We start from the raw sequence: 13,866 nt of genomic DNA, 5'->3' as shown, positions 1-13,866 counted from the left end.
TAATGCTGCAACTTGCTTTTGTGGAACACCAGCTTGAAGTCGCCCTATCGCACAGGCCTTATCGAGATCAGACAAACGTGGCATGCCGATTCTTGGAGCAGACACCAACTGACCACTGTAGCAGGGCCCATGCTCACAGGTGCTGCCAATCAGGTGCCAATCAGGTACCTGATTGTCAGCACCTGGGGGTACCGGAAGCTCAAAACAAGAGTCAATAGCAACAGCAGAATAAGCTGTTTGGCATTGGCAGAGAAGATTTGACAAATTTTTCATGAGCGCAACCCACATACTCAGCTGTGCTGCTCATCCCACAAATGCATGTTCCTTACAAATGGGGCACCATTTAAAAGGGAAATAAACAGGCTTTCCAACGGTATAAAATGTATTGCCAAGAAGCATTGTTACAACAGAGAAATAATCTACCAAACACAAATTTCCGAACTTTTTGTTCGATGTTTATATATAAGAAAATAATAAAATCCCCCAAAATAAACAGCAAGACATGAGTTGAGAATGGAGCTGAAGATAAATGAAACAAGCAAAAATGAAGGGAATGAAATAGCCAGGAACAAATTATAGAAAAGCCTCTCAAATTATATTTTAATAAGTGATTTAAACTATGACACTGATTTTACCAGCCTAAGACCCTCAAGCATACAGCATTCCAACTGTTAGGGTCCCAGACAGTAAAGGTCCAGTCAGCTTTGGTCTTTATCCTGGACTTCACAGTGACCAGCTGGGCAGAGCTTGTTGATCTGTGGCTGCACCCCGGCTCATAAAGGGTTAAGAGAGGCTTTCTCTCTCACTCCAACATGCACCACCTACCAGACTGCCAAAAGTTCAAACACTGGGAACATCAGTTCTTTAAGCCCCGTTAGTGAGTGTGTGTGTGTGTGTGTGTGTGTGTGTGTGTGTGTGTGCGCGCCTCCCTGCTTTTCTCTCCTTCTCTCTGCCTCCTTCCCTTTTGCTCCTTTACTCCCTCTCTACCTCAATGGTGTAGCCACAGGTATGCCCAGGTCTAAAGACTAGACCCGCCTCATTTGTATGGGTATTTAGAGTGCCCTTGTACCAAAATCGGTTATGAAATAGATTGATCAGCAGTTTTATCACTACACCTGTGCCCTACTGCTCTTTTCTCCTTGCTTTTTTCTCTCCTTACTTTCCCTCTCTTTTCTTACTCGCATATCTCCTTTGTGATCTTTTAATGTGTTTTCACCTGTGTTGCTCTTTGGGCATTAGCATGGCATCAACGCTGCCAAGTTTGGGGGTTCAGTTGTGGACAGTGGAGCCACCCATGCTGCAGCATATACTAAATAGCATGTTATTTCTCTCCCTTTCACCCTTATTCGCTTCCACTTCTGTGTTCCCTTTCCTCTTCTCACTCCTTCATTCCCTGCTGTCAAAACCCACTCTTGAGACCCAGTGATCCAGGTCGGAGTCATACTTTCAATTCATCGCATTCACCTTGACATACCACAGAACATTATTACTATTATTAATGCTAACAGCCAGCCTGCCCTTCCTCAGTCTGTCAGTACCACTAAAGATATTTCTAGTGTTAACATTAACACCTGGCAGGTAATATGTTGTAAATGTCAGAACATGAAGAGGATTATTTTCTTCGTTGCTTCAGACAGATGGCGATACCAGCAGCGCTTGTCCGTCTGTAGAGTTTGTTGAAGCTTTTTAAGTCTGAGAGTAAGTCAACTAAGTGCAGTTCCATATCCCTCTCTTATCTTTTCATATCCAAACATCCACTGATAAGATTGCTGCCGAATAGAGTTGATATGTTTACTTGTCTTGATAACGATATTTAACTTTGTTGTGGGATATGGTTCCCACACAACCAGAATCCAGTCCACAAGTTTATTTGAGGATTACAATGGTGCTGCCATGTCATGGGTATTTATCACATAGTTTATTTTCTAGACCTTAACATTGGTCAGAATATAGAACAATGGATTTTGAAAAGTGCTATTGTGCCTGTATAAGAAATCTGTATTTTGAACTCATGACGAGTGACTTTCTATGCTGCATGAATGACCCTCCCTCTGGTCCTATGAACTGATGTTTGTTTGTATGGTTTATAATGATTTTCCATGTGTTTCAATGGTAAAAACTGTTTGCAAACCACATTTTCTCTAACGGGACAAATTAATTACATCGATAATGGAAGTTATAGGGCAATTCTTGGGTATATTTGGGGTATGTATTTGTTTTAAACAGCTGAAAAGGTTTGCAGTCAAGTTAAATTATGCTGTTGGAATAACTGTTATAAAAGCGTGTCCTGAGGCAGGCACCCAGTCCAGCATGAATAGCTCTTTGTTTTACTGCCCCTAATGCGTCTGCACACTGCAACTCTTTAAAAAACAGATGTTTACTTCATAGCTAAAGAAAATAACATTGGTTGTTTAAAAAAAAGAGACAAAAATGGAAGTACATACAATTTCAGTTTCAACATCGCAGTGTTACAACAGAGTGAGTTTCCGCTTGTATATTTCACACAGAGAAGTTGTTTGGATAAGTTTGGACAGAAGTGTTGCCAAAAGACACAATCTACTCGGCCTTGGAAGCACATTCTTCCTGTTCCATTGATGCTGCATTCAACAAACATAAAACAGAGCAGCAGGTTTTCTGAAAAGCTGTTGTATGGAACACGCTGGCATATTTTTCCTTAAGACTTTCTTAAATTTTTGGCTGCACTTTTCAAAGCTTTAACCTGCATGAACACAAAATATCCAGCATGTCAATTATTCTTATATTGAATATATGCATCATAATCATCTCTTTGGATTTCATAAATTAAAAGCTGTGAGTCCTGAAGATGAATTTTTGAGGTTATCACCCTAAGCCAGCTGTTTCTACCACAAGAACTTCTAATGGGCCTTTCTTTATTAGATTGCTTACAGAATGTGTAATTCATTCTATTAAATTGTTCAGATATTTCCATCTCAATCTCCCATCAAGAGTTTAGGTAGCTCTTCTTCGCTCCACCACCTCCTCCTCCTCCTCCTCAGTCCTCATCAGTCCTCTGTCCGGTGATACAGGTAGCTGTCATCGGCCCCATCTTCATCGTAACCATGGTAACGCCCTCCCTCGCCACCTCCTCCTCCCCTGTCCTCGGGGCAGTGGATCCCCAGGCTCCTCTGCAGCTTTTCCTCCTGCAGCCGCAGTTCCATGGAGTCCACCAGGTCGTAGATGTTATCTAGGGACCACATGGGTGACGGGAACCACGCCTTGACATCACCATCCTTGCCCACGACCAGCATGCTGAAGTAGTCCTTACTGATCTTCAGCTGTTCCCGCAGGTTGTTCACCATGTCACGGGACAAGGGCTCAACCTGAGACTGGCTACGACCTGGAAGAAGAGCGGGGGGAATGGAAACTTCAGCATTTTATTGTGTTTTACTTTTAATGATTACGTTTTTAAATGACTTTTAGGAAAATTATCCAAGAAGTTTGGCTTTTTTGTTTTGTTTTAGTGTATTCAGTAAAGCCAAGAAGAGAGAGGTCTGCACACAAGGCATAGGCTTCTGGTCGAATCGTTTGTGCATTTGTTCCTCTGGCTGTGCCTAAAGTCATTAAAGAACACAAGGAGATATCTTTGCATATGCATTGTTTTGTGTGTGGACTTCTCTCTTTTTACCTTTGTGTGATTTTCATTGGTTTCACACACCTTTCTAAGTCTCAGAGACAGTTTGAGCGTGTTGGTGTTAGTTTTCTTCAGTGTATTCTGTAATCAACAAAGTGTACATCATGCCATGCTATGTAGATATACCACCCAGAAGAACACAAAAAATCACATACTACATAGTGGTTCCCCAGTAGATTCTGATCTAAGTGCTGTATATTTAGAGTGGCACTGAAACAAATCAAAACATCTTATTTGTATTTTTGTTAACCTGACATGATGCTGTCCATGTCGACAAGTTTCATTGTTGCTACTGTCAACAAATTATGAAATGATGAGATTAAAAAACTTAAATACAGGTAGCTAATGAGTTAGCTGTACCACCCATGTACCTGGATGGCCCCACATGTATCTAGTCTGACTCACCATTGAGGGGAAACAGCTCCACAGTTCCTGAGGCTCCGGCTCCGGCTCCCATCAGTTTCAACATGGCAAAGTGCCGTATGCCTGAGGACAGACCAAAGCATACATATTTTAGCAATAAGGAATTGAAATTAATGCCCACCAACTCACAGAATGTGGGTAAAAAATGGCAGGTAACTGTCAATTCTGATAGCCAATTTGACAGCTGAGGTTTTCTGATCTAGTTTCTGTATGGACACAAAGCTTCTTCAATGCTGAGGCTGTGATTGGTGTATGCTGTGTCCTCTTCCTCTTGCATGCTCTTTAAAAAATGCACATTTTTTTGTTCAGTATCAAATTGTCTTGCTCACTGTTGCCATGCAACTTGGTGACTTTGTTGCTAGATTTAGCGACAAATTAAGAAATTGCCAAGAGCGGGAGGAAATTAATAGGTCCAAGTTAATATATGACGTCATCTGGCAACTTCTAGCAACTTTTTGAGCAGCCAATAGCTTTCCTTAGAAAATAGTTGGTAACACTGGTGTTGCTCTCAATTCTTTGTTAGTCTGCTGTGTGTGAGTGACTGTGAGGCGTAGTGATGTTCAGGACAGCAGAATGTGTCCAGTTCAGTTCTCCACAGCATGACAGCAGTTTCCTTGTAGTTGAAGCACATAGCAGTGTAGCGAACATGGCAAACGTTATACGAAGAAGAGATTGAAAGAGTGGCTACATTTCCATAATGAGTGTCTTTACAAGTGTGTGCTTGTGTGCTGTTTGAAATCTGTATGCTGCTATGAGCATAATCAGGCCCGTCCCATGGAGGGCTGAACTGAACACACTGCACCCGCTTCTCTGGCTCACTGTCTCACATCAGTCACTCATCTCAGTAACTCAATGATCTTATCAATTCCCAATTCCTGTGTTGTTGTGTGTTTACTGTATTAATGGGACCATACAAAATTGTTGTATAAATGAATAATTATTATAGATGATGAAATGCATGCAGTTACATTATCTGCACTCCTTTTTTCATATTTTAGGAAAAAACTGTTTTAGCTAGTGAAAGTTTTTAGTGGCTGGGTGCTCTGGCATCCACTAGCCACATTGGCTAATGAACCAAAACATTCATTTCAAACCCTGTTAACAGTTATCAACAGATCTCCTCAACCTGCATGCCTAGTTATGGCTAAATAATAATAATAATAATCAGTTTCTTTTGCATTTCTATGTCCTTCATTATGTCCATATGACACCTGCCTTGGTTGAAATACGGTGTATGCGTGTGTGTGTGTGTGTGTGTGTGTGTGTGTGTGTGTGTGGAGAGAGAGAGAGAGAGAGAGAGTGTGTGTGTGTGTGTGTGTGTGTGTGTGTGTGTGAGAGAGAGAGAGAGAGAGAGAGAGAGAGAGTGTGTGTATGTACCTAATCTTGACCTACATTCCTGACCTAAATCTGACAGAGGAGAACCCATGCATTTTTAAAGCTATATTGCACCAGAAAGCACAGAGCAAAAGGACAGTGTATTATCCAGTAGATGGTGTATTACTGACCCATGTGACACTCCTGGCCACTGAGAGCAGTGAGCTGCTGTTGGAAAGAGTAGTCATCCTCAGAGGGAGCAGAGATGAGCAGCAGTCGCCTCTTAGACATGAACCTAGACGTACATGAAAATGCGGTGATATTTGTAACTTGCATTGTTGTAGTGTGGATCAGTCAAACCCACGCCTTTAATTCATCCATTTTCTCTGTCTGCTTAATCTTTTTCAGGGTTGCAGGGGGCTGGAGCCTACACATTCATACCTATGGGAAATTAATTAAGAGTCTCCCATCCTCACTCTTACTGTTAGGCGACAGTGCTAATCACTGAGTCACCATGCTGCCCCAAACTACAGTTGTAGTGTTTTGCATTCATCCTGAAAAAATGGCAGGTTTTTTAGTTGTAACAAGATCTTTTCTTGCTTACTGAGAAAAAGACCACAAGGTTGAAGTTGTGTGGAATGTGGAGGAACCGTATCCTTCATACGATTGTTGATTTTTGAATAGGCCCCAGAAGCTACTTCCCTCAATTATTGGCAGAGTAAGATCAGGTAATAATAAGCAGTGAAATACCTGAGCAGTGAATTCTCAGCTCCAGGCTGTTGCTGGTCTTTGGAGCAGGCCAGAGGAGTCTTCCTTTCTTTCTCCTTTTCTGGCCGCCTTGAGGGAAAGTTGTCAATGTAGTCAAACAGAGCAGGGGTCGACGGAGGAGCCTCAAACACTCTCTGGGGGACAGATAAAGCTAATCAGGAAACAAACACAGCTAGACAACTAAGACACAGTTAGTCTGTGTCTGATAAAATGTTGGGTTACCTCACAACTTTAGAATCTATTGTTTATGGTGGGGATGAATTGATTCTTTTTTTCCTTTTTGTTGATAAAGGAAATACAATCTTGGTTAGTTTTTTATTAAATTATGTATGTGAGGTTGGGCACCTCACATATAGCAGTAGTTTGGAGGTTAGAGAGACAAACTTGTTGAAGGAAATTTTGCCAGTTTGATCCGCTGGACTGGCTTGGAAAATCTTGGCAGGATAGATAAATACACCCTGGGTAAATAAAAGAAAAAACAATAGAAAGACAATCAACGATTCAGAAAGATTTCCTTACACTGGGTTTGATGTCGTAGTCTGTGACGGTCATAGAGAAGAGGTCAGAGGACGACAGGCCGAGCTCTGCTCTCAGCAGGGAGATCAGGTCTGTATCTGAAAACTGCTCCAGGACGTCACTGAGTCGGGGCTCTGAGTCTGCAACACACACACACACACACACACATACAGTACACAAACACACACACACACACACACACGTATATGAATGAATATGTGCACATACACAAGTGTGCTAGCGCTTGTTAGGTGCTCAAGTAGAGGGGTGGGGTGTATGTATCACTAAACTGAGTGAAACTATGCTGACTTTATAAACCCCACCTGTTAACACCAAAGTGCTGTGGTAACTCAGTCTTAGCCACTTAGTTAAAAAATCACCAAGCTATTTCCTGGTATGTGAATGTATGGCACACCAGCCTCCAGTTGGTTGATGCTTGTGTGACTTCTACCATACCGCCTGGTGTACAAGCGCACACGTTATTTCCCTTATGTAGGACTCTTGGGGCTCTGCATGGCTTGAGGAGTGTATACCATAATTCTCTTAAGTACTGCGCAATGCAAAAAGCATTACACATGAACGAACCAATGGACCAAAGAACACAGAGCCCCCCTCTTAATGAGGTGCTCCTTCCAGGCACCTAAAAGGTGTGTGACAATACACATGCACAAAACAAGTGTACACACAAATAAATAAACACTACAAGGTTATATAAGCATCTGTGTAAGTACTGATGTAGCACGTGCGCACATGCAAAAATGTGCATGCAGGTACACACGTTTTTGATGCAAGTATTCAAATCTACAGCAGCATAGGCACACATACACAGAGACACACAAACACATATACGCAAACTTCCACTCCCTACCAAGCTGGTAGTGCTGCAGGTTGAGCGTGGCGTCTCTGCCTTCACCCACAACGGTTGCCAAGGTGATCTTCCTGACAGCAAAGTCACAGTGCCGCTTCTCATTCTCCTTTTTCTGCTGGACGTACAGCGTTGCATCGCTGCTGGGTGTTGAGATCACCTGCCACCGTGGCAAAACAGAAACAGGTACATCACACACAAGAGATTGGCCAATAACACAAACACCAAACTCAAACCAACGCAGACACAGAGATGTGACAAAGGAAATCCCAAATTAGTAACTGTAACACGCTTTTTCCGCTAATAGATCACACTCATAGGGATAGACAGGAAGGTGCTGACCAAGTACAGATATATTTTATTATGTCATTATATTATATTATGTTGCTCCATCTACAAGCTGTTTTTCTTTTTAAATATGAAACATCCTGTAGTGCTAATAGATGGAAAGAGGGGGGACATTTACAGTGGCTCCCACTGTACAGCAGGATTGAGAAAGGGAAGTTATCAGCAATAGGGAAGTAAAGAGACAGACACAGGATACAAGAAGAGACAGGTAGACAGAGAAGTCAGGTAGGTGAGGATAAAAAGGAAAAAAAAGGAGAAGTAGAGCTGATTAGATCAGCGAAACTCTTTTGGCTCTCACCATCAGCCTTCTTCTCCCCTTTAGACTCTCCAAAAACTCCTTGAGGGCCGCTTTATCCTTGTCACTTGGCTCTCTGTTGGACTTTTTTCCTCTTCCTTTCCCTTTCTTCCCTTTCTTCCCTTTGCCCTTTTTCTTAGAGCTGTTTTTTTCCTGCGGGTCTTCCTTTATATCCGGCTCTTTTTTATCCTCATTGGTTTTCGCTCCATGTCTTTTCTTTCCTCCTTCCACAGTGGAGTCATGCCTAGAATAGAATGTAAAATAAAATATGACTTTGTTATTCATTCAGTGCTAAAAATTGTAACAGCCTCATATATGCCCACTATACTTTTGGAACATTGTTTGGTTGCAGTAACAGATTAAGTCACTGGGTGACACTCCTTTTTTGCACCGGCAGGTTGAGTACTACTCCCAAACTATATCAATCTACATGTATGTTGAGAGATTATAGTGCCGTAGAGACCAGGCATTGTATGGTTGACAAGTATAGGTGAATAAAGTGGTACATGTGTGAAATCCCAATACTGACGTCGTCTGGCTCTGTCATGCTATCTTGGAGCAGCTTACTTCCCTAAAGCTAATGTAAGCTAAGACATGACCAAGCACGTTACAAAATGTATCTTTGACCTCATGGGGGAATATGTTATACCACTTGATTACACAATATGGAACTAGAGTTTAAGTGAAACTCAAGCAAAACATCCCTAGTTTCCCCTTTGCTATATTTGAAAAATGGATGTAAAAATATGAAAGACTGGCACCTGTTGGTTTTCACTTCCTCATTGGTCCTGGACTTTCCATCCAGAGGACTGTGTGTCTTTTGTTTCTCCTGTGTGCTGGAAGCGGCCCTGCTACTGCTCGAGTCCTTTCCCCTTGTCGATCCCACAGTAGGCGACTTACGGATAACAAACCTTGACCGCCCGCTCAGAATATCCTGGATTTTACTCTTCAGAGCAGCTTTTTTGTCCATGGCAGGTTTTCTATTTAATGCCACCACAGAAGTCAGGTTCCCTTGCCTCTGAGAGCTGAGCACCATCTTCCTCTTCATCTTTTTCTTTTTTACCACAACCCTCTTTTTGGTGACATTACACCTGATAAAACAAGATCAAGATTTTGTCAGAGCAACTTTTACATAGTCATATATCAACACATTTTGTGTATATGTTATTATGTATAATAACATCAAACAAATGACATACAGTGCAGAAGTGACAAAAATTCACATTGTATAAGAGGTGGATATAAGCATACATCAACAGGAATGATTACATCTTGAATCTATGATGCTTCTTCAGTTATAGAAACTGTAAACAAAATAAATAATGGTAGTTATTATGGTAGTCATAGTAATGTCCATCAGTACATTGATAATATCTAAAATTAACCAATAATACAATGAAGAACACCTGAAAGGGGAACCTTTCCTGGTCATCTTCTCCAGTTTCCTCATGGGGAGCTGATCAATGAGCTCCAAAACCGCCTCGACCCGGACCGGGTAAGGGAACCGCTCACTGACCCGCAGGTTCTTCTTCAGAACCAACATGGAAAACGCCTGTTCCTGATTTGGTTGGTGTTGAATCAAAAGGGCCGGTCAAGAGTAAAGAACCCACAAAGGAGAAACACAAGGTCTGGCCAATTTGAATTCAATAAAAGATAAATTTGTGTACTGCAATTGCAGTAAATCGGCATATTAATGTCACAAACATCTGGATTCACAAACTAATCACAAGTAGGCAGCATGTTTTTTGCTACCAAGGCAAGCAATCAAAGTGAATCAGACTATTAGGAGTCAGTCTAACTGGTTACCTGGTTGGTAAGCTCTAGGTAGTGCAGTAGTTTGCTAACAGTGTCAGGGTCCAGGCTCTCTACTGTGGCATCTCCTTGGAAAGTTGTTTTCTGGATCCTGCCTTCCATCATGGCGTTCTGGATGATGGTGATGATGAAGGTGTCCCTTTCTGCTAGACGGCAGTTCAGCCCTGCCTATAAGAGAGAGAGAAAGAGAGGGAAAGAGATAGAGAGAATGAATGACAAAAAGAGTCAGCGAAATCTGCGTCCAATCTAATATTTTCCCAAAACAAAAGGAATCTACTAGTCTACTACTCTACTACTAATCTACTCTCTACTAATCTAAAGAGTACATAGTGTGCAGAGGTTCCAGCTCAGTGGTTGATAAATGTCTCAGCACAGTACCTGTTCCATGTCTTCCAGTTGTTTCTCCATCATACGGAGGTAGTGGTCACTGTGGGAAGGGGCTGTTATCACCCACAATCGCTTCTTACCTGAGGGAGCATGGGGTGAGAGGGGGGATTAGATAGATAGATAGATAGATAGATAGATAGATAGATAGATAGATAGATAGATAGATAGATAGATAGATAGATAGATAGATAGATTTCTCTTACCTGCAAAGTCAGCCAGGAAATCCAGCTCCGGAGCCAGGCTTGATGATGGCTCTTCGACTCCCCTGCTTTCTCCCTCCCTGTCTTGGTCCAGCTCCAGCCCATGTCCCAGAGCTGGCGGGAGGTCTGAATAGTCTCCCCAGTCCCTTACATTAGGGTCCAAGTGATCCTTGTACTGGCCTTGACCCTTCCCCGGCCAGGCCGCAAGCAAACTTGGGTAGCTGAAGCTCCACAGAGCAACTAACAACAGCAGGGACCAGTGGGAATTATACAAATGAGACATCCTCTGTGAACCTGTGGCTGGGTTGACTGGTTGGTTTATTGATTAGCTGGATTTTGGTCAGCAATTCACAAATCCTCCTCTGGCAAAGCACATCTGTGTAGCGCTGTATCACCGCTGATAAACAGATCAGAAACCTGCTCCCGCAAGGTAGGTCACAGGCAGTGGTCTTGCATCTGCTGGGACCAGATGGATTCCATATAGTTCCACAATCTGGAACCCACTGTAGAACACAAGCTGTAGATTTAAGTTCTAGAAATTCACTCTCTGAGAAGTCTCCATGCCTTAAATCCAAAAACCTATTGAAGGCTGGAGACCAGTCTATATCCTTAAGAAGACAGGTGGAGCGAATCTGGAATGAATCCCACAGGGAAAGAAGTGCAACGGCATACAGATGAGACTGTGGTGGTGTTGGCCCCTCTCGCTCACAGAGAGAGACTGACTGGGGAGAGAGAGAGTTTGTGTGTATGGTCCACTCTTTACACACAGACACACACTCCTGGTTCACATTATACCCCAGCCTCGTTAACAGGAAACTCCTGGAATTTTCCTTAACTTCAAAGCACTTTCATGCTGAAGAATCTCTCTCTCTCTTGCTCTCTCTCTCTCTCTCTCTCTCTCTCTCTCTCTCTCTCTCTCTCTCTTTCTCTCTCTCTCTCTCTCTCTCTCTCTCTCTCTCTCGCTCAGTGTGGTGCTGCTTTGTCCCACAGCTGGCCCTTGGGGTGTCCATTATTAATATGAAAACAAGCACTCATACACACACACACACACACACACACACACTGCATGCGCACAGTTCACACATGCACACCAGTGCACATAAACACATATATAAACTTAAAAACCCATGCACAACACACACACACATTATACACAGAAGCCTTGAAACCCCGGCAAAATGCACATGAAACACATGCAGCGGATGCAAGGATGCAAACAAGTGTCTGCACATACATGCACAGATACACTCATCTTTACATTACATAACATTATAGGTTAGGGCAGCAGGGTGGTGACGTGACATGGGAGAACCCAGTGTGGACAAGCATCCACCCTGCTGTGTCCTTGATCAAGACTCTGAGTCCCTACCAGCCCCAAGGCTGCTGTTCCTGACCTCTGACCTCTGACCTGCAGGACAAGCGCAAGTGAAAAGAGAATTTCTCTATGGGGATCAATAAAGTGTCACGTTACTCACATTATTACACCAGGTGGCTCTGACCTGAGTGACATGAATCACAAACTACTGCTGCAAGTCACCTCACTGATCCCCATTGATTCATACGCAAGCTAAGAGAAATAAAGATGCACAGATGAGGGAGGGAGAAGAAACCACAGAGATAAAGGAAGGAAATATATATATAGGAAAGGATAAAAAAGGTTGTGAAAAATGAGAGGGGGAAGTAGAGAGTAGAAAGGGAAGAGGAGAGGGAGGTAGAGAAAGAGATATATGATGGAAAGAACTGTCCTACAACTCAGGGCATAAAAAGTGAGTGAGGAGAGAAAGTGGGAGGAAAAGTGAAAGGTGAAGAGCAGCACAGCCTGAAGCCATCTGTTCAGCAGGGGTTACAGCCTCTAAATGAAGGGGAACAACAGCAACCATAAACAACCTTGACAAGCTAACAAACATGACAGTGCAACAAGTTTACACCAGTTCAAACATGGGAGTCAGTGTAAAATTTAAACCTCGATGTCTGCAGCAGGCAGACAAATTGCTAAATGTTCTTGCCACCTCCTCATAATCTCATATAAGGAGATTATTATAATAAATATATTACGGATATATCAATGCATTTTTAGCACATAATTCCTCAGTAAAATCTGTTATTTCTCTTTTGGTAAGTAACCCTTTCATTATGAGCCCTATGAATTAAAGATGGAAGGTTTTTGTGGGAAGACAGTTTTACAAAATACTTATTGTGAAACAAAATTGAGAAATAATGTAAGTAAATAATAAAAAGGAAAGGAAGTGTTTGTGACTGTGTCCAAAGTGTCTAGGTCACAACAGCAGGGAGCTTCAGTAATTTTAGCTGAGATCCTTGCCAATAATCTTTGCATCAGTGTCCAAGATTTAGAGCTTTCTTGGATATATACCAAACACACATGACAAAAGTTATTGTAAAGGGAAACAAAAGTAATCATACAGAACAAAATGTATTTTATCATTACATTTCACTTCACTTCACTTGAATTCAATTCAATAACTCATTCAAAGATGAAAGTATCTCAGAATACAAAGTAGAACATAAAGTTGAAAACAAAGAACATAAACTTGAGAGCAGCATTTATCTAGAATCACATTACCAAGTGAGTTGTAATAAAATTCATATGGGAATGGGGCATGAACCATGATCCTATCTTCTACTCCTATTCTTTTTGAATGTGGGCCCAGATCCACAAGCCAAATGACATGACAGGATAAAAAAAGGGTTTCCATTAGTCCAAGTGTTGGTGTTTGATGTCTATGTACAAAAGACACTGCCAACTTTCCAGCCATAAAAAGTTTGATTAAGACTTGAATCAAAGGAAAACATGTTTCCAGGTTTCGTGTGAAGGCGCACTGCTTCTAAGTTGGTAATAAATTCTGAGTTAGTATTTATTTAAGAGGCACCTTGAAAATGATCAAAGTAGTATTTTGTTTGCATTGTGAAGCATCAAACTGAAATACAATAAAGCTCTTAATAAATATATAAAGCTCAAATCACTATCTTAACAACATGGAAAAGACAGATGGCCTGAAAGAGGAGGAAGTGAGTTTTGAGTGTGAAGGATGGATATGCAAATTATTAATAACTTATTAACTTTTAACACCTGTATCTACAGAACAGAACGATGAAACAGTGACACAGTGTTGCTCACTTTGAAATGAAAGGATGCTTTTAAAAGGGCATTACACTCCACCTGCCTCCTGACCTCTAAACTAGGTTAGTAAAATTTATAGTCTTAGTTTCACTGAGGACGAAGGAGAAATGGAAAGAGAAAATCAAAGACGAGCAAAGCAAATCCAAC

The 13,866-nt window shown here is 41.8% G+C and overlaps 1 protein-coding gene across 1 annotated transcript; it reads right to left on the bottom strand.

Annotated features, from left to right (window-relative positions):
• Nucleotides 1-1,763: 1,763 nt before the first annotated feature.
• Nucleotides 1,764-11,271, bottom strand: ccdc80l2 (coiled-coil domain containing 80 like 2). The gene is made up of 12 exons (XM_071530378.1): nucleotides 10,584-11,271; nucleotides 10,372-10,460; nucleotides 9,988-10,161; nucleotides 9,588-9,739; nucleotides 8,943-9,272; nucleotides 8,185-8,425; nucleotides 7,542-7,698; nucleotides 6,677-6,813; nucleotides 6,140-6,291; nucleotides 5,581-5,684; nucleotides 4,058-4,138; nucleotides 1,764-3,358 (listed from the first exon to the last, which is right to left on the bottom strand). The coding sequence occupies exons 1-12, from the start codon at nucleotides 10,861-10,863 to the stop codon at nucleotides 3,024-3,026; spliced, it is 2,232 nt and encodes a 743-aa protein (XP_071386479.1). The 5' UTR covers nucleotides 10,864-11,271; the 3' UTR covers nucleotides 1,764-3,023.
• Nucleotides 11,272-13,866: the final 2,595 nt, after the last annotated feature.

The sequence above is a fragment of the Centroberyx affinis genome, unplaced genomic scaffold (assembly GCF_046629955.1).
Source record: "Centroberyx affinis isolate AG114_WGS23_722 - 3 ecotype Tasmania unplaced genomic scaffold, CSIRO-AGI_Caff_v1 ptg000131l_1, whole genome shotgun sequence".
NCBI lineage: Eukaryota > Metazoa > Chordata > Actinopteri > Beryciformes > Berycidae > Centroberyx > Centroberyx affinis.
The sequence above is the reverse complement of the archived record's forward strand: the minus strand, read 5'-3'. Positions and strand labels throughout refer to the sequence as shown.